At 37.6% G+C, this 21,775-nt stretch overlaps 1 protein-coding gene across 9 annotated transcripts in view; it reads right to left on the bottom strand.

Moving 5' to 3' along the window:
- INPP4B (inositol polyphosphate-4-phosphatase type II B) overlaps positions 1-21,775 on the bottom strand; it is a 750,879-nt gene that overhangs the window by 306,558 nt on the left and 422,546 nt on the right. For all 9 annotated transcript variants that reach the window (XM_082463351.1, XM_082463352.1, XM_082463345.1 and 6 more), the window contains 2 exons: positions 18,039-18,157; positions 15,857-15,973 (listed from right to left, as the gene is read on the bottom strand). In XM_082463351.1, coding sequence (XP_082319477.1) covers positions 15,857-15,973; positions 18,039-18,157 — 236 coding nt within the window. The remainder of the gene's footprint in view (positions 1-15,856; positions 15,974-18,038; positions 18,158-21,775) is intronic.

Below are 21,775 nucleotides of genomic sequence, written 5' to 3' on the forward strand. Positions count from 1 at the left end.
TCTCTTTCCTGATTCTCTCATTTTCAAAAATCACTTCTGTAAAGGTGCCTTCCAAATCTTTATTCCAAATACTATGGTTACTTCATAATTCAAAAGTCATTTCCAACTTGCTTCTTTTTTTACACATTCCAACAAAGAAAGTTTGAAAGAACAGATACTTGTTTTCTCAACTTCCCTTGCTATTACTCATGAGTATGGGACACAATTCTAGCCAATGAAATGCAAGAAAAAGTCTGGGACAAGTTTGCTTTCCTGAGGAAACCGAACAGAATGAGATAATACTCCCCTTTCCCCTTTGCTGTGTGAGAAAAAATACGCAATAATTTTTAAGCGACTGTTAGGTGTTTCCAGACAATATAAATCTTGTCACTTTCCCCTAATTCCATGCGCCTATTTCCAAATGATTGCTTAGATATTTCTACATGGATATCTCATCTGTATGTCAATATTATGGTAGCAAAAATCAAATTAATATAAAGAAGCCTGTGCATTTGTCATATCTTTGTGTTTTCTTAATATAGCCAATATTAATATTTCTTATTTCACAGAATAAGTTTCAAAATACTTAAGTGAATTAATAAATTGTGACATGACTAAACAGGGCAGAGCAAATAATCTCTAGGAACTTCCAACTGGAGGAAACAGCATTAAGACATACAGCTTTTTTCCTCATTTGACTATTTTTATCATGACATTGTCAGCATCCTAGAATAAGATCTCATGATCACTTGGCAACGTGGCTTAGCTCCTCCAGGATGTCTGTTCACTGACACTGAAGTCTTACACGCTGTAACTCAGCTAACCTGAGACAGGCACCAAACAACACTAACGTAGCTATAGCTACTACATGGGAACCCAAGGTAGGCGTATCCAAATTGAAATGAACAATGGGAAGGTCATCAGGGCATTTCAGCACCTGAAGGAAGATACGCTGACCCAGGAGAAAGATGCATTATCTAAGGCAGTTACTCCAGATATTGATAGAGCCTTCAAAACATAAATTCTCCCTCTTCCCTTTCCTGGAGGTCAATTTAAAGAGGAAGTTCTTAACCACATTTACAAGGGTGGTCACCTTCAGCAGCAGATTGACTGAAAGTCATCAACCACTTCAGATTATTAATAGAGTTAGGAAACTCACTGTTCCTGAGAAACCTCCCACACTCCAATAGATTCAATATCAGAAGATTGAGATTCTGGTTGACATTTCAATATGACCTTGAACAAATTATTTAAATTTACTTCCTAGCTCCCTGACTCAACAGGGTCTCTATGAGGTTCAATTGTAATACTACATGTACAAATTCTTTGTAATTATTGAAGTTTTATGTAATTTATTTGTTCTTTATTTTCTGTGCTGTCCCAAATAAAGTTAGCACTGCTGTAAAAGGTGAAGTAATATGTATAGCTATAGGGTAAGCTAATCCTATCCTTTAATCTGCCATCCAAAAATACCACTTGTACTCTGGTCTGATGTTTAATTAATTAATAACTCGTAAGCCTTTTCTTCTACTTTATCTTTGGTGTTTCTGAGAGTCTAAATGCTTAAGCCATTTGTCTTGCAGAAGAAAAACAAAAACAAAAAAAGGTTTTTTTCATAACTTTTAGGTGGCTTTGGTCTCAGAAGTTCCTTCAAGCAGTCTCATCTAGTTAAGCATTCATGAATTTCATGAGGTCAGACTAGAGAAGAAACATTCTGCTTCCGTCTAACAAATGTTTTAAGAAAGAAAGCAAGATTGTAAGGAAGGTAGACAAGAATTCTTTATTCTCCACTTTTACTTTCTGCTATATCCGAGGTCAAAGAATCTTACAGAAGCATTTCATTTGGGGCAGTTAGAACGATGTCTCAAAAATCAAACTGGGTGATGACTCAGAGTTGGAAGAGTGAAAAAGAGGTACAAGGTGATTCACTGGTCAGCCCATCTGTATAAGCATGATTTGAAAAGTGAATCTTAAAGAAGAGGGGTTTTTTTCTCTCATTCTTTCTCATGTGTGGTTTCAGAAGATAGACCCATAGACACAATGTCCCTTGTAACCCAAGTCAGAAGATGAGAGTCAGGTATCAAAATGACTCTTATAATGAAAATTGTGGACATGCCTTGCATTATCTTTTGCTGTTTTTCTCCTATTTTGTAAAGAAATACTCAGGAAAAGAATATTGGAGTATCAGAATACAGAGTATCAGGTTAATGAGATATTAAAATAAGAACAGAGAAAGTTGATTCTTATTCATTGCTAGTCACTTGTTTCAAACTGAAACAGCTCTGGTGTACCAGCATAGGTTCAGCACCCAGCCACAAATCATCTCACGAGAACACAGACAAGATATCCAGACTGATCAATTCACTGGAAACATGGTCAACCTTGAGGAGTCTAATACCAGGAAACCACTAACCCTTCTCTTGGAAATACACTAGTGTCACTCGGGAAAGAATGCCCTCAGTACAAGAATAATATCTGCAGTAAACAATGATGATACCTGCATTGCTACTGTATTTTTAGTTTTCAAAGCACTTTTACATGTGTTAGCCTCTTTTCCTTTCAGCAGTAGACAGAGCAAGTATTATGGTTTCCATTTCAGAGCTGGGGAAACTGAGACCCGAAAAAGATGACTGGTGTAAAGCCACACAACTAAGTAGCAGATTTTAGATTAGAGCTTCTGATTCTAAACTTGATGCTCTTTATTCTCAATGTGGCATCACGACTGGGAAAGGATCCTTGAGGGGACAGAGAAGTGTATCCTTGATCCCAAGTTTGAAAACCTCCTTGCTACGCTTGTTTCCAACACCATGTGAACCTGATTTTCCCATAATGGCATTCAGAAACCTTGCTCTTGCACCCACTGGTGTGGTTTTCAAATGCCTCTTATGGTCTCTCAGAACAATTCAATAATTCATCTCCAGTTTGGTATTGTCTTTTTTCAGATACTTGTTTAGATTGCAAGTTCAAAGTCGAAGACGCTGATACCAAGGGGAAGCGACTATTACGTGTGTGTGTGCTGGGGAAAGCAGAATGGGGAAGGCAATAAAACAGAATTTGAAAGACATCCTTCTGCCTTTAAGCCTACACTAACTGAAAAGGTTCTCTTTACAAATAGAAGAACATTTCTCTGAATATTAACATTGCCCTAAGCATATTTTTGGCCTTGCATGGCAACAAATGAACTTGATCCTGGAATTTCAACTTTAAAGCCTTACCTAATGTACATAAATACAAATTTGTGAATTTTACTCCGTGTACATACTCATATTTAAAATTGTTATATATGTAGGTATGAAGACACAAGCACATGTCCAGGGTTTCTAATACGAGCCCTCAGTTTCTTTGTTGCTTGGAGGCCAGAGCAAGCTGCTATGAACATTTCACTGTGCCTCAATTTAAACTTAGGAATGAAAAGCAAAGTTGTAGCCATAACACATGCTCCAAATTCCCTGAGGGTGGGCAGGCGGGGGTGACGTGGGTGAGCTCTTGTTTACACTTAAACCCTATCCAATTAAGATTTTCTTGGGAAACTGCTTTCCCACATTCCAACATGCTAAGGTGACTATCAGTGCCCTTTTCAAAACAAACAAAAAACAAGACGGCAGTTTAAAAAATTATCAGTCTATTATTTAAAAGTTTAAATATCCTTAGAGACCCCTTCTGATTAAACAAATCTCGATAGTGTCTTCCAAGAGCTTCTCTCTCTCTCCTGGTTAAAAACTATTACCCAGGTTTGTCTGAAAGACCAGTATCTCTGTGAACTCACACACTGAATTCCTTAGGACATCTGCCCCCTCAGCATTTAGCTCCACCCTCAAGGGGGAACATCTTAAAAGATAGCTTGACTTCCTGCCATGAAACCTGAGTAACCCGGCTCATGGCAACTTGAGAAGAAAATCTTTGTAATGTGGAACCAGATGTCCCTCAACTTTTTTCAGAATGTGGCCTCACCTTCTGCCTTGGTAGATACACATGACTTTTCCCCGTATGTTTAAAAATACTTTTCACGTGAACTTAAATACCAGCTGGAACCTAGCTGTAATTATCGTTCCATTCAAATGACTCTAAAGAAAGCCTAGGTTTCTTTAGAATTTCCCTTTGTTCCCACTGTGCTGCATATATAAACTTAAGGTAATTAAAAGCTATTCTGAGCTGTATGGCACACGGACCTTTTAAATCACTAGTTTCTGCTCCTTTCTAATCAGAAGAAATGTTTTGGCAACATATCACATTTCAGCTTTGCAAAACCAAGCAGGAACGGGAAGCCAATGCAAGACACACGTCCTCTGTGCCCACGTCGGGCTGTTCAGGGATCCGCCCCATCAGATAGAATGTCCCCTAAGCTTCCACCTGCCCTCACAGCTGTGCCAAGAAGGCTGCCGCATGAATGAGACAGAGCTGGCCAGCCAGGCGCCCACAGCCTAAGCCACTGGAAAAATGGTAACAACCCGCACATGCTTGAAAACTCTCAGAATGAGGTCAATATCTCAGAGGGACATAAGGTGAAGCAGAAATAAACTCTCTCTCAGTTCAGGGTCCAAGTTAGACTCACAAATCCCAGTGGGCAGTTATCAGATCATTTGATTGGTGTTAGCAGGTAAAAAAATAAATAAATAAATAAATGCTCCTAAATCTACTTGGAAGCATGAATTCATTATCCAGTTTACTGACTACAACAGCACCAGAAGACGGAGCTCCAACTTGTGATCTCAGATCCTTGAGTCCCCTACAAGTTCCCCTAGTTATTTCAGGGAGTTCCCAGGGCTTCATCAAGTAATGCAAATGATGACCATCTTCTTCCTCTTCTGCTCTGACTGGCCTTGGTGAGGTTTTCAGTTACTGCCTTCATTCCCTACAGATGATCCCCCCCGACAGTAGGTCCCTCAGGTCTGCCATCTCCCCAGGCACTGCCCCGCACCTGCTAGCATTCCTATAGGTGGTCACTTGTTTGTAGCAGTTCCCTCCCATTCAGGCTACTGACAGCCCTCCTGCTTTGAATCTTGAGGATGCAAAAGTGACACTTCTCTGAGGACAATGTATTTTGCATGGAAGTAATATAAATGACACTTACCTTTTAAAGTTACATTTATTTTCTTTTATTTTCGGAAAATCCACTAGCAGGTTTGTTTGATCATACTATTATTTTATTTCATGCTCTCCTGTTTCCTTTCTTTCTTTTTCTTTCATTATCTACTCCTCTTCTCCCCCATTCCATTCACTGCATTTATTCTCTTATATTTTTCTACATATTCAACAGTCATTTACAATTATATATTGCTTAACTATAAACACAACACACATACATATATAAAGGCATTTTTTATTATTCGTTTTCAAAAAATGGTATTCTATTATACATTATTTTCTGTATCGTGCTTTTCCCAAGTATGCAATACCTTGTGGATCTACTTCTAAGTCTACTTTTAGAGCTCCAATTAATTAATCGTTCTTTTCTAAGGCTTCATAATATCCCTAATTAGGATACACCAGAATTTATTCACACTTTCCCTCTGATTTTTCACAGTAATGCTCAAACATTCTTCTCCATATATCCTTAGGTATTGGTGGCTTTACGTCTAAGAGGTTGACAGCTAACAGTAACATTGCTAAATCAAAACGTACACTTGCCTTTCATTTGACTAGATGCTGGCAGATTTTTTTTTTTTTTTAAGTTGTAAAATTTTACATTCAATCAGCACTGTACGAAAGGGCACTTTTCCCACATTCCTGCCAGCAATGGTCTTTAAATTTTTTGCCAGTTTATTAGCAAAAATTGATGATCACATTGCTCTTTTAATTTGTGTTTCCAAGAAAATACAGTTAGAACACTTTTTATGTTTCTTGGTCATTTGATTTTTTTTTTCCTGAGGACTGGCTCGTCACATACTTTGCTCAATTTTTTGACCCTACTTCTAAACTTGGAAGAACTCTTTAAATATTATGAGGATCACTAATCCCCACCAATCTCAGTATTCCATTAGGGAATACAGGGTAGACTAAGCTTCTCTATGTTTTTGATGAACATGAATACAGTTACCCTGTTTTGGAAAGAGAATGGGAAATGGCCTTAACTAACCATTCCTACTTTAATTGTAAAAAAGCAAATTAATTTTTCTTTTATTAATTAATATTTTATTTAGGTTTTTTTTTTTTTCTTTTTTAAGCTAGGTTAAACAATGTTTCCATAACTCACACATCTGAAGATGGTCAAGGGTGAAAACACTGAAACTACAGTTCTGCTGATCTCCATAAAATAAGGATATGGCTACCTCACGGTCAAGCAGCCACTCTGCTATGGCCCCCAGAAATTTGTAAGAAGCTTGTTTTGCTTCATGAGTAAATTCATTTTCTTATGTTATTGTCTAAGAGCCAGTCTTTCTCCATGCAAACAACATTTTTTTCTGGAAAGTGAGGAGGTATTGATGAATATCCTTTTCTCTATTGTGGGAATCCAAACAAAAACAAGAAACAAAAATCTCTGAACAGATGCTATAGAGCAAGTACTGTGCCCATGCATTGGATAGTGGCACAAAGAAAGAACTGGAATACGTGAGAAAAGGGAAAACAATGTAAAGAGCAGGGTAGAATGGAAGGCACTTGATATGTAACTACAGAGAAGAGGAAATTAAAGGAAGAGATGGAAATGCAGACATACAGAGAGTAGCATAAATGCTAAAGGGAAGATGTTAAATAAGTAGCACTTCTGCTTGTGGTTAAGATGTAAAAAGTTGCAAGAGATTGTCACTCCCATTGTTACACTGAGAAGAGGTCATATATGCCACCAAATCATATTTTTTGTTAAACCTATCAGAAAACTGAGGGTATAAATAAACCAAAAGGAAATGAAATCCAGATGGTGACAGACCCTTAGTAGAGGAAGAAATGCCCAGGGCTGGTGTCATCCTTGGCTGAGCAGCAGGAAGTAGAGGATCTTCCATAGAAACCAGCTGAACTTGTAATGAATTTCTAATGAGCCCATGTGACCTGGCGTGAGAAATCTGAATCCCTAGGAGCCCTAGTCACAGCCTGAGTCTCACCCATCCACCTACTTTTCCCCATGGGATGTCACAGCATGCAGGAGGGTATTCCAATGAAGAATGGGGGCAAAAGAGCAGTGAGATTCACTGCTAAGGTGCACAGGGCTTTCTCTAAGGCGAGGGCTGAAGATCAGAGGTTGATTCCTCCACATACTAGGCTGAAGCTTGGCAAAGACGTGGAAGAACAGTGAATCAAAGAAAAAAAATTGCTCCAGGAATCTAAGGTTGGTTTAACATACAAAACTAAAGTAATTCATTACACTAACAGAATAAATAAGAAAAACATTTCAGCAGCTCAACACATACCAGAAAAATATAGTTTGACTCAATCCAACACCATTCATGATAAAAAAAATACACAGAAAATTATAGATAGAAGGGAAATTCCTCAATCTGATAAAAAGGCATCTATGAAAAACCTACGGTTAAGATCATACTTAATGGTGATATATTAACACTTTCCCCTTAAGTCTGGAAACAAAACCAGGATTTCCACTGTTACCACTTCTATCAATACTGTATTAAATGTCCTACCTAACCAGTGCAATAAGGAAAGATAAAATGCACAATGATTGGAAAGGGAAACATAAATATTTCATTATTCGCAGATAACATAATTGTGTATTTTACAAAACTCTATGGAATCCATGAAAAAATCCTTTAGAACTAATATGTGAATTTAGCAAGGCTGCAGCCTTGGCTACAAAGTCAATATAAAGAAATGATTATATCTCTACCTATTAGCAAACAACAATTAAAAACTGTACTTTTAAAACAATACCTTGTATACTAGCATAAAAAATCATACACCTAGAAATAAGTCTAAAAAATATTATGACTTGTATACTGAGCACAAATACATTGCTCATAAAAGTTTAAAGACCTAAATAAATGGAAAGATATCCATACCATATTTATAGATCACGAGACTCAATGTCATTAAGATGTCCATCTCTCCAAACTGATCTATAGATTCAGTACAATTCCAGTCAAAATCCCAACAGGTATTTTAAAGTAACTGACAAGTTGTTCTAAAATTTATATGGAAAGAAAAAGGGCTTTCAAATGGGCAAAAACAAAACCAACAACCTCGATAAAAAGAACAAGCTGGTAAAGATAAAAGATTTAAACTACCAGATTTCAGGACTTATTATGAAGCAACAAAAATCATGTTATTGTCATGAAGCTAGACAAACAGATCAATGGAACAGAACAGAGCATCCAGAAACAGACCCACATGTATCAGTAGACACTGATTTTCCAGTCAAGGTACCAACTAAATTCAGTGGAGAAAAAAGTATTTTTCACAAATGACGCTGAAATAACTAGATATCTACATAAGAGAAAATAACTTTAATCCCTACCTTATTCCTATTACAAAAAATAATTTGAGATGGAGCTTAAACCTAACTGTAAAGGCTAGAACTATAAAATATTTTGGAGGAAAACACTGGAGAATATTCTCCTGGCCTGAGGTTAGGGAGATTTCTTAGGACACACTTAGCACTTACTATGCATGAAAAACGGACTTAATCAGGATTTAAAATTTCTGATCAACAAAATACATCATTAAGGAAATTATTAGGCAAGCCAAAGATTCACAGAAAACCGTAACACATATACCTAACAAAAGCACTCATACACACAAAATATGAAGAATTCTTAGAAATAACAATAAAAAGAAAAGCAATTTTTTTACATAGGCAAAAGACTTGAACAGACACTTCATTAAAAAAAAAAAAAAAAGATGAGTGGCCAATAAGCACAGGAAAACCTGCTCAACATAACTAGTCACCAAGAAAATGCAAATTAAAGCCACAATGAGATACCTCTTCATATCTACTAGAATGCTAAGTGAAAAAGATTGACAGTATCTTAATTTGTGCAGTTAACTAGAACTCCCATGAATTACTAAGAGGAGGAGAATAAAGTTGCAAATAATCCTGAAGAATAGTTTCTAGAAAAGTTAAACGGGTATCTGACCTATAATGTAAATATTATACTCCTTGGTATTTACCCCTCAGAATAAAAATAAAATTTACCCCTCAGAATTTACCCCTCAGAATAAAAGGACAATTTCAAACAAATACTTGCACTCAAATGTTCATAGAGACTTAGTCACTGTTATTAAAAGCTGAAAGCAATTAAATGTCCATCAATATGAGAATGAATACGTAAATTGTGGTGTATGACTACAACAGAATACCATTCAGTAATCAAGTCACTGAGCAACATGAATGAATCTCAAAAACATTATGTTCAACAGAAAACACCAGATACAAGAGAGTGCACACTATGTGATATCATTCACATAAATTTTAATAAGCAAAACAAATATATGTCGGTAGATATGGGAAAGTGATTGCCTTACAGTGTGTGTGGGGGAGTGGCAACTGATTGCGAAGGGATACAAGGGAACCTTCTAGAAGGATGAAAACGTTTTATATCTTGCCTTGGGTAAAGGCCACATAGTCATATGCATTGTCAAACTCATCGAAGTGAGCGCTTAAGATCTGTCCCTGTTATTGTATGTAAATTATGCTTCAATAAAATATAAATATGCTCTTTGTAAATATATACCACTTATCAACAGGTAGAAAGGAAGAGAAGTTATTTATTTATTTATTTATTTTTTAACATCTTTATTGGAGTATAATTGCTTTACAATGGTGTGTTAGTTTCTGCTTTATAACAAAGTGAATCAGTTATACATATACATATGTTCCCATATCTCTTCCCTCTTGCATCTCCCTCCCTCCCACCCTCCCTATCCCACCCCTCTAGGTGGTCACAAACCACCGAGCTGATCTCCCTGTGCTATGCGGCTGCTTCCCACTAGCTATCTATTTTATGTTTGGTAGTGTATATATGTCCATGCCACTCTCTCACTTTGTCACAGCTTACCCTTCCCCCTCCCCATATCCTCAAGTCCACTCTCTAGTAGGTCTGTGTCTTTATTCCTGTCTTACCCCTAGGTTCTTCATGACCTTTTTTTTTCTTCTTAGAGTCCATATATATGTGTTAGCATACGGTATTTGTTTTTCTCTTTCTGACTTACTTCACTCTGTATGACTGACTCTAGGTCCATCCACATCACTACAAATAACTCAATTTCATTTCTTTTTATGGCTGAGTAATGTTCCATTGTATATATGTGCCACATCTTCTTTATCCATTCATGAAGGGCGGCAACATGTTAGAACTCTGAACTACTTCCGTATGGAATTAGCAACTCCCCTTGCAAACTATGTCAAAACATAAAGGCGAGCATTCCAAAAGGCCAAGGCTGAGTGAATGAAGAGGTTGAGAGGACCATGCAGCACACATAAAAGAAAAGGGAAAAATAAGGCCAGGGGGACAAAAGCAAAAGTATGAGACATAAATGTAGCCATTTCACAACAGGCAATAACAGCTATGTTTTCATGAATAGTAGCTGGTCACTCCATTACAAAAGTTTTTCAGACAGCTGCAGTTAGTTATACATACTGAATTTAAGTGCTTAAAATGTTTGGATATGAGTTTTTTTCCTATATTTGATTATTGACATTTTTTCTCAATTAACCAATTTTTAGGCTCCAAATGAAGAATGCTTTTAAAGTATCAGTTGAAGTAAAAAATATCATATTGTGGGAGTGAAAAATGAGAGAAATCCTATCAACTATGTACGTACCATAGTGTAGCATGGAAAAAATAAAGGATCTTTGACTTGACCTACTTAAGTTTTCAGAATCCCAATTGCTTCATCTTTAAAATGGGCATAATGTTACTTCTTCCCTCAAAGAAGTTTTATGGAGATTAAAGAAGAAACTAAAAATTAAACATAGTGCTTGGTATATACTTAGTGATCAGTAATCTTAATTTCTTTTTCCTTACCCAGTTCACCATATCTTCCAGGTAGAGTGGAAGGCCAGCCACAGAATTTGTCTCAACAAGTATAGTTAGACTTAAATTTGTAAGAAGTCAATGGAGAAAATCAAGCCAAGCCAAAGTATACTAAATAGAAAATGGTTTTATTTTCCATTGAAAAACATAAAAACTGAACCGCATAATTCTGCCTAGGGAATTGTACTAGTACTAAACTTCCTTGGACGTATAACACACAAAATACAATGCATTTACATCCAGGGGACTTCCCTGGAGGTCCAGTGGTTAAGACTCTGCACTCCCACTGCAGAGGGCAGGGATTCAGTCCCTGGTCAGAGAACTAAGATCCCATGGGCTGCACGGTGTGGCCCAAAAAAATAAAAATAAATAAAAATAAATTTAAAAACGTAAATTTACATCCAATCTAGATAAGGTCACTTTTTCTGAAAGGTACAAATGTGGAGTTGTTACTTATTGGCGGTAAAAAATGTCTTAGGACATAGATTCTCACCTGAGAAATGTTCAGTGTCTATTGGACACGGGACTCTGTCCTATAAGCTAAACATCTAACAATCTGGGGAGACAGCAAACATTTATTTAACCCTAGAGCAAAAGGACTGAAGTCAATCTGCAGTCCTGAAAATACATCAGAAATTTAAATTTCTACCATGGACAAAAACAGTTTGGTGACCTAATCATGTGTTTCTAGATTGATGGTGGTCCTCATCTGGGTGTGGAAAGAACCTTCTTCAGTACCTTCCGAAACACCGTGTTGCTTGGGAGGAAGGGGAAAAAGAGAAAGGTTTGATGGTGATGTTCTTTTCATTCATAAATTTCTCCTTCCTCTGAGTTTTTGCTATAACGTATGAAAGACCCAGATTCCCAGCTTACTTCCCTAGGGCTGAACATTGTAAATGATGTGCTAAAAACACTTTTGTCTATGTTGTTCCAGTTTGCAAGAGTATTAAAAAAGAGTCTACAACCAGTATATATCCAGAAGACATCAACTTCCCTGGTAGAACCTGGGCTCTCATATTCTAGCCATGGGCTTCAATTTCACTCTTTAAAGTCTCCACCAAATAGCTGGGTATTAGAACAGCCCATTCTGAGAAAATAGATAATTTCCTTATGGTAAGGAAAATAACAGAAAGGTCACTCTAATTCTAATAATGACCCTATCTCCCTCGACTCCAGCCTCCCTACCTGCCAAGCATTATCCATCCATCTGCTGCAGAGGGAGACTCATTGCAATGAATGCGAAGGATGAAGGATGTGGTGGGGGGAAACAAGAGTCTTTCTGAATCAGCAGTTAGACTCTTTTCATTCTTTACAATGACTGATTGCATTTCTGCTGAAGTTATTAAGAAAGACAATCTCGGCTTCAGTTGTTTAGAGGAGTACGAGAACAAGTTAGATAATAGCCACATCAAGGGCGCCGATGGAAGGTTATCTTATCCCTTTCAAAACTTCCAATTTTAATATGTATGTAAACAAACGTGAGATGGCAAGGTAACGCATTTATCTGACCGGCTAATTCCAAGTAATAATAAACTCAATAGAAAAAGACAAGGAACTTAGTCAGCTGACTCCATTAATTAGTATTCAGCCAGTAGAGAGTATCTCATTGTCCTGTCCTAATATGATCAATGGTTTACTAGGATCAAATATTTAAACTCCTTTTAAATACATGCACGTAATTTGTTGATTTTCCAAAACACATAAATATTCGTAATTTCATTTCTTAATCCTTAAAAGTATTATGATCTTAAAATAATTAGGTTCTTAAATGCCCATAATCTAAACTGTACTTTAAAACCACTTTGCCACCTCCTTCACTTCTGCATCCACCTCCACACCAAAAAAAAACAAACCTTAAGAAATAAGAGGAAAGGTGCCAGCCATAAAAAAGAACGATATAATGTCATTTGCAGCAACATGGATGGACCTAGAGATTGTCATACTGAGTGAAGTCAGATAAAGACAAATATCATATGATATCGCTTGTATGTGGAACCTAAAAAAGTAATACGAATGAACTTATTTACAAAACAGAAACAGAGTCACAGATATAGAAAACAAACCTAAGGTTACTGGGGGAGGAAAGGGGGGGAGGGATAAATTGGGAGATTGCGATTGACATATACACACTACTATATGTAACATAGATAACTAATAAGAATCTACTGTATAGCACAGGGAGCTCTTCTCAATACTCTGTAATGACCTATATGGGAAAAGAATCTAAAAAAGAGTGGCTATATGTATAACTGATTCACTTTGCTATACAGCAGAAACTAACACAACATTTTAAATCAACTATACCCCAATAAAAATTAAGGCAAAAAACAGAGAAAAGGTGCCAGGATAAAGACTACATGTCCATGGAGACTATTAGCATATTAATGAACTGTGTTTCTATTTACACTTCCATCACCAGAACTGTTAGTTATTTTAAGGAAGAAGTTATGCTTTAATTAACAGCACTTGGTAAATGAAAGCTGGTTGCATTTCTTAAGTATGTTCGAATTTCACAAGTCTTCTTTCACAGCAGGGATTCCAGTTTGTTCAATACTTTTATGTGATAAAACCTCTGGATCAAGGAAGAAAGTCTTTAAAAGACCCTAATTAATGAGTTTTCAGAATAGAAGCCCATAAAAAGCATAATTAATGAGTAAGTTAACTATTTATCCCTAGAGCATTAACATACATAACATTTTAAATGAGGCAGATTGAAGGGGATAGAAACACCTTTGGTATTTAATATTTCTAACTCTGATATCTCTAGGGCTTAACCAACCCAAGAGCTCAACATTTTCATCTCTGTAGCACAGTGTTTCTATAACTCTGGCCCTTCCATATTCTCCATCCTGTCTACACCTTGGGACCTCTGGGAGCATTGAATTTGACCATGTGCTTGGAAAAAACATAAAATTCCATAGTTTCTGCTTTGCTTTCCCTGTCACCCTGATCACCTCCCTGCTTATTACTTCTCCGCATAGTTGTGTCACCTCCTCCCACCATCCATTTGAACCATATCTCCCTTTTTCCCAATTTTATGATTTTTTTCCCCCATTTCCCTCTCTTCTTGGCAGAAGGCAAAAAAAAAAAAAAAAAAAAAAAAAAAAGAGTCATGCTGTAGTTTTTGTGCATAGTCTTTGGTCCAGATATCCCAAACACAGTCTACTCCTTTTCCTTGTTACCTCAAAAATCAAGGAAAAGGAATAGAAAGGGTAAAAACAAAACTCCCAGGCAAATATTAATATTTTTTTTTAGTTGCTAGCTTTAACCCCAATGTTTGTCTCTTAAAATATTTTTATCGTATACATATATCCCCATATCCACTCCCTCTTGCGTCACATACATATAGCTGATTCACTTTGTTATACAGCAGAAACTGACACAACAATGTAAAGCAATTATACTCCAATAAAGATGTTAAAAATATATATATATATATTTTTATCTTCCACTTTTCTTCAAAGAAGTCAGAAATAATAAGTGTAGGACTACTTAAGAAAAAACAAAGTTAGTATATATGGGAAAAGCCTTTGGTTAATATTCTTTTATTTGATTATTACTATTTATGAGAGACCACAAGGCAGCAGCCAAAACAATAACTACAGCAATAATAAACTTGCACTTACGAATCTGTAGCTGTGAAGTCTTCTAAACATGTTTCATATATTAGCTTATTTAATCCTTACAACACCCCCTTTGCCCCCACCAGGTAAATATAAATGAGGATCAATTCTCCCAGAGTCACAAAGTGGAACGGGAACCAGAAAGTCTGCCTTCTCAACCGCTCTACCTGACCGCCATCACTGTTTCTATACCACATACGTGCTGCGCATTTCATTGGGCATTTCTTCTGCAGTTTTGAAGACATGAACTTTTCTGGGGCTGAGTAGAAATGCCTTTAATGCAGAATATTTTTTTCTCTGTTACATATACCCACCATCTACCTATGTTACATGTTTCGGGGTAAAGAATGAAAAGGAAAGAGAGACTCATGAGCGAGACAGAAATGCCTAGCGAGGGCAGAGCTGAAAGGTGCATTTCCCCTCAACCAGGTGTGTGTGACTCTCCAAGCCGGGCAGCACCCCATAGCCTCAAGAAGAATTCTCCCAGAACCTACTGGTCTACCTGCTTTCAAAGTGTTTCCTGGCTTATACTTCATTGTGGACCATCAATACTCCCATAGCTCACCCAGCCTTGAAAACAGACAAAAATTCATGCTGATGGGAGAGATTTAAAGAAGAGGGCTAAACCAACCCCTTCTCAACACCTATCAATAACATTCTCTCCTGTCCAGGGATTTTCAGAGTGGGCTCCAGAGGCAGTGCCTGGGTACCTAACGGTCTCACTTGAACCCACTGATTCAAGCGGAGGAAAAGTCAGACCCATTAGGAACAGCCTAGGACAAAAGACCATCAGGACTTAACATGACCTTCCTGTAACTAGGCCAATGAAAGCTTCTGCCTCATGCTGACGGTTACTTCCTCCTCTGTTTGCTTTGGTCCCACGGACAACATCAGAAGAACAGAGGGAGTTTCTCTTATTCAGTACGTAAAAGAATAAATTGTGAAAGCAGAACACTTTATCAATCCCATTTTAGAATAATGACAATATCTAGAAAGTTCTGAAACATTATTTACTCTCTTCCACTTGCTTTCCGCTCACGGTGCTACTCCTTCAACAACTCCTAAAGCAATAAGAACAAAAATGTAAACCAAGACATCCAGCCAGCCTCCCTGAAAAAGAGGAGAAACTGTTCTGAAAGCTTTTGCTCCTAACCAGTTGCCAGTATGGCACTAAGCCAAGTGAATTTGAAAGAAATCCCAGCAAACTATAAACATAAGACAACCATAAACACAGTACAAAGCCCCTCTTCGAAAAATGCCAGTTACATCAAAAACCCAATGGTTTGGAAAAGCTTACTGCTTTTCCCAAAGAAAGAAATAAGTACAAGTACTTACAGTGTCATAAGACTTATCCTTGACATCATAGACTGTTAGTTTTATTTTGGTCTCCTCATAGATGGGATACTCAGATGGGAATGTGACACCAGTCAAGAACAGTGGGTCTCTTGTTCCCTGTAACAGCACAAGCAGACAACTTTGATTCAATAAGGCAGCAGTCAGCAGCATGCAGTGACACATGAGAATGCAGAAAGTGTCTGGGTCTGTTTTTCTAGGAAGTGGTTCTATTAGAAGAGATATCTGAATTGCCAAATGATGCCCACAGGGAACAACACGACCCAGGGCCCCAAAGTACTGATAGAGCTGTTGATAGTAAATGCCCTGCATCATTGTCAGAGCTGCTAAGAATCTTGAAAAACAATTTATTTTCATTATATGCAGCACCCTTCTTTAGGGTCAGTTGTCAGTCCATTTAGAATACATGTAATGGACATAACCTGTGATTTATGCAAATAACCTGAGATATTGACTGATCAAATTAAAATGAAGCTCTTTTCTCATCAAGAACCATTTGGCAATCTTACGCTGTCCCTTTATTTCCTTTCTGTAATGATTCAATTGAAAGCCATGCTCTGATAGCGTCCATTTGTTTTTAGATGTTCAGCTGTATTTTTTTTCTCAGACTGATTTGAAAACTAATGAAAGAAACTAAATATGATGCATTCGGGGCTATGAAATTACTAGCTCAGGATGCAGTGCACAGGGTTTTTCCATGCCTCAGAATTCATTTTTAGAGAGCTGACATCCAACATTAAATTTTATATCTATATTTAAATATGCATAGTGCTGAATATCATGGAGATGTTTGCTAGAGTTCTGTAAGCCAGTTGTTTATGGAAGTTTCTGGAAGCTGAAGTTATTCATTTATTCATTCATTCTTTCTTCCTTTTATTCAACAAATACTGCTTTTTGTTTGGCACGGTGTTAGATGCTCTGGAACATGCAGTGAATGAAACAGTCAACAACAGCTATGTATGTTCAAATAAATGTGTCAAAATAAATAATTTCTTTTACGTTTCGACAATATTTTTAAAATAATCAAGTTGAAATAATGCTTGAAAATAGTTTTCATATAAATGAACAATTTTCCAATTTTAGTTTTCCTTGAATGAATAAGACTATTTTTGTTTATTCAACCACAGCATTAACTACAAACGATACCAGCATTGGAACCTAAAGTTTCCCAAGGACAGAGTCAGGGCTACGTGTAGGATCTGGGTCATTCCCATTAGAGAAATGAATGGAGTTTCGTCTGAATCATTTATTCCACCAATGGCACTCAGCAAGTCAGGTCTGGGGTAGGCAACTTAGATTCTGCAGAGAAACTCCTCGTTCAAAACAGACGGGGCTCCCAAGTGGAAGAAAAGCAAAGCTTAAGGATTGTAGAGAACATTTTCTTTAGTCCCAGAGAATAAGTATCTCTCATTCACTAAGGCTGTGAAATATGTGATGAGAACAAAATAATCAAAAGGGAAACACTTCCTCTTTTGAATCTGGTCCAACACAATAACAAGTTTCCTCCCAACACATTTTGAATGTTATATTAGCAACAATAAATGTAAATAGGAAATCTCTCATCGGATGAATAATATTTACACCTTTTGCCTAGAAACACCACAGTGTCTCAAATTAATCATCCACCTTTCTTTGAGAAACATCATACTTTAAAAAGACACACACGAAAGGCAGAGAATATGAAGCTTCTGACATGCACGAAAGGCAGAGAATACGAAGCTTCCACAGACAATCTGAAGAATACAGGAAAAAATGAAAAGGGCAAAAACACTTAGGTTTAAAACGCCTCTAGGTAATTTACAACTTTCTTTTTTGCCCCTCAAAGAAATATTCATTCCATTTAATTTAAAATTTATGTATATATATATTTTTTTTCTTTTTCCCCCCTATTTAGTACTCTATTCAAAGATCCAGAGTGGGGATTTTCCTTCTACTTACTGAAGAAAAATAGGTCTTTTATAAAAAAGGCAAGTTCTTTCCCCATTTGTTTATTCTGGTAAGTTGCAAATGCATGCTTAGTAACCTCAGGTATGCTTTCCTAAATGACGGAGGGTTGCAACCTAGCAGAGCTGCAGGCCACCATCTAAAGTATTTCAGCTGTTTGCTCAAATCCAGAGGGAGACTGAGAGATATCGAGAGTAAATCAGGCACACAGCACGCTCACCTCCACAATTTCCGTGCTGGAGTATCTTGTCAGACCCTGCTCCGCCGGGTGGATTACTGAGATCTGCACCAGTGTATTCAGCTTCCGATCACGCACAGGAGCCACAAGATCCTTGCATGCTGGCAAGGGCAAAGAAAAGAGAAAGAAGAGAAACTAACGTCGTATCTCAGGGAAAACTTTTGTCCCGGGTTGGAAGGAAACTCAGCGCCGGCGCTGAATGAAATCTTCTGGGACGCTGGCTGATTTTACAGAGGAAGTCCCTTGGAAGTACCTTACAGAAATAGGAAGTCACGTGCTGCGGAGCGGAATTGAGAATTCATTTCCACTGGCCACATGTGCAGCTCATGCGAGTCTCCACTGCCCTCGGATCCCAGCTCTCATGTGTGACCCGGCACACACAGCTCAGGGGCTTTGAGCGACTTTTATTAGTCATTAAACCCCGGGCTTTACTTCACACCCCTAGACTAAGTAAACTGACTTGGGCCACATCCGGGGAACTTTACGCTTCTCCTTATTGACACTGGCTGGATTAGTTCAAATGTTGGAACGCACGCTTGGTCCTTACCTATCTATTCACTAGAGCTGGCCTCCTACAGTCCTACATAGGGACAGACCCGGGGAAGGGAGGCGACCCTATCACAACAACACACAAGCCCCGGGCAAGGAGCAGAGGAGGAGATGGAGGGGTTAAAAGCGTCCTCTGTCCAGGATTCCAGCCAAGTCTGGGCGGCAGAAACGTGGAAGAAAAATGATGGGTTAATTCTTGCCCAGGGGCCACAAAAGTAAGACCTTTCCCTTGAGACACCAGGCTCATATTACAGACGCTCTCCACCATACCATATTTACTTGAATATTTTCTCCTCCCACATATCATTCCCACAATTTGGGGAAGAAAAGTCCAAAAAAAATTCCTTTTCAGCAAGTCCAATATCTCCTCAGGTGTTTCCCCACCTGGCTTTGAAACAGTAATTTTACTACCTGCATTTGGATCCCAAAGTATCATGCAAAGTATCCTTACTACAGGGAAGAGGTTCAAATTAGGCTGAGCTTGTGGCTGCGGTCAGGCTGGAGCTGGGACCAGGGACTAGCCGTAGCCCCGGGTCACGGATTCATGGTGAGAGTATGCTGGGCTCTATACCATCCACATCTCACGCCTCTGACCAGTGCAGAAAGAGAGGCAAGGACCCAAGTATTTAAGGTACATTCTGGCTCTGCAACAGTGTACACCTACTAGGACAGAGGTACTACGGCTTAAACCTGAAACTTGAAAGCAAAGCAAATTATAAATGTAATTATCACCTTTCCTTTGCTTACAGATCAGCTCATTTACAGAAGCAGAATGGGACAGAGGAAAAAGCAGGAGCTTTGGAATGAAACTGGCCTGGTTTTCGGCCAGTTCTACTAGCTAAGCAATGCTAGGCAAATTCTTCAACTTCTTAATTTCTTCTTGACAGACTTTGAGATCCTTTTACTCCTGTACGGTATTTTGTTATAATTTTCCTTATTTAAACCATATGCCTCTAACCATACAGGAAAGCTTAGGAAAGCATGCTTGGAACAAATTAATAGCAACAGTTTATTTAGCCATCATTATTTTTGAGGCCTTTTGCCAATTATCTCTTTATTTCTCAAAATAGTGCTTTGAACTATTATTTCATTTTTACATACTAAGAACTAGTATGTAAAAATGAGGCTTTGAAATAGTAAGTGCTCACATTTACATTACTAGAACTCTCTGGTAGTTTTCTTACATCATACCCCAGCAGTTCCATTTCTTTTCTTGGCATACTGAATTCCTCTCTCAGACAATGGCACCTCTCTTTGGAAGACCAACTGCCATAATTCTTTACTGTCTAACCCAAGAGATCTAGTTTTAGAAAATACTGATGCAAGGTTTCAATAATGTCAACATATCACCGGAAGAAAAAAGAAAAGGCAGATTTAGACCTCACTGTTCTTTGGTGGTTATTTTGATCATTTCCTCCACTTGCCTAATGAATGTTTAATTTTATCACTCATTCTCTTGGCTTTCTGCTCAGAGTGTACAGCTCTCTCTCCATTTACTGATATTGACATATATCTCTCCTTAGATTTTGAAGCTGGAGTCAACTTGTTTCCAACACATGCATTTTGTCCACTTTCTGCTGGTAGCTTCATCTCTACCTTATGAACTTAGGACACGTTTGCTCAAAGTAAGTTACTTCTCTTCTGATTTCTTATCGGGCTTGATTGTGGGCTGTGGTTAGTTCTCAGAAGTGAGCATCTGTTCTCATTTTATCAGCGAACCTCTCAGACTCACTCCTAATAAAAATAGAGATAATCTCCATTAAACTCAGATGTTCAGTACAACCCAATTTGCAGATTCCCCCAATACTGACGAAGTAAAAACAACCGTCATGGCACTTTGTATGTCTTTATATTTTAGATCTAAAATATGGCCTAGAAAACAACAACAACTAAAGTCACATCTTGGCTGTCCATATCCTTTCCTTCCTGACAGCCCAAAGATTTTACTGTTCCCTACTTTTATGTGGCAAGATGTTAGGGAAAGACCCTGACATCAGTCAGACTTCCTGAGCTGTAGTCCCAGATTCCTCATTTTCTACTTATGTGCCTTTAAGCTACAAACTCTTAGATGCTCAGTTTCCTCATCTGTCTGTTTCTCAGGATGGAGGCAAGGAAGAAATTAGGTCCCTTTTTATGAATAGACTTTCCTATGCAAAATAAAGCTTACTAATATCACTATACTAATATTTACCAATATCAATACCAACATTTACTAATAGTGTTTTATTCTTCCGTACAATGGTTTTTATTGGTTCAGCCATATTCAGACAGCTCCTTAAAAACTATCATTAGGTCCAACATTTCTTTGTAAATATCAAACCAGTACATGAGTTATTGCATTTAGTAAAGTGAAACCCATACACACTATGGATCTATACATACTGAAACTGTCCCACTGGAGGGGTGATAAATGATGAGTGATTGAATTCCTTCACAGAGATATTACTCATTGGGTCACTATAAAGTATAACCTGCATAGGAACTTTTTAGTTACCACTAAAGAAGCCTGAAAAATCTGTTTTCAGAAATCAAAAAAAAATGTCATATCAATTTTCCAGCCATACTTAGCACTACCCATTACCCACACAAAATTCGACTCTATGAGGGAGTGACCTGCATAAATGGCCTTCAACTCACAGGACTAAAAGAATACTTCAGGGTTTTGCTTTGGTTGTTTCGTTTTATTTGAGAATTGTTGAATCAAATGGGTAGTAACAAGTAAATACCTCTCTGTCATCATTCATTCACCAGTAGATTTTTTACTTTTATTTCTGCCTTTTTATTAGCTTTGTTTTGGACTGAGCTATTTAAAAGCATTCTCAGAGCCCAAGAGAGTTTAAATATACAAGATGTTGATAGGTTGGGATTCAAATGTGCTTGTGGCCACTGAATTGTTTATTTTTTAATAAAAAGGGGAAAAATCACAATGTAAAAGTAATGAATAATTTTTTAAAAAACTACAATTTGAAACTTTTCTTTAGAAAAAAACAAAAGAGCTACGAGTGACTGTTTTTCCTGTCACCTTTGCTATAGTAACTGGCAACGTTGAGAATTCACTTTCCATCGTCAGTGCTGGTGAATGAGATGCTCACAGGCTTTCCCAGCTCAGATTTGTACAGGATCCAGACAGCTCTCTGCTGGAAGGGAATCCTCAATAGAAGTGTAATGAT

This window comes from Balaenoptera physalus, assembly GCF_965194825.1.
Source record: "Balaenoptera physalus genome assembly, chromosome: 5".
In the NCBI taxonomy this organism is placed as follows: domain Eukaryota; kingdom Metazoa; phylum Chordata; class Mammalia; order Artiodactyla; family Balaenopteridae; genus Balaenoptera; species Balaenoptera physalus.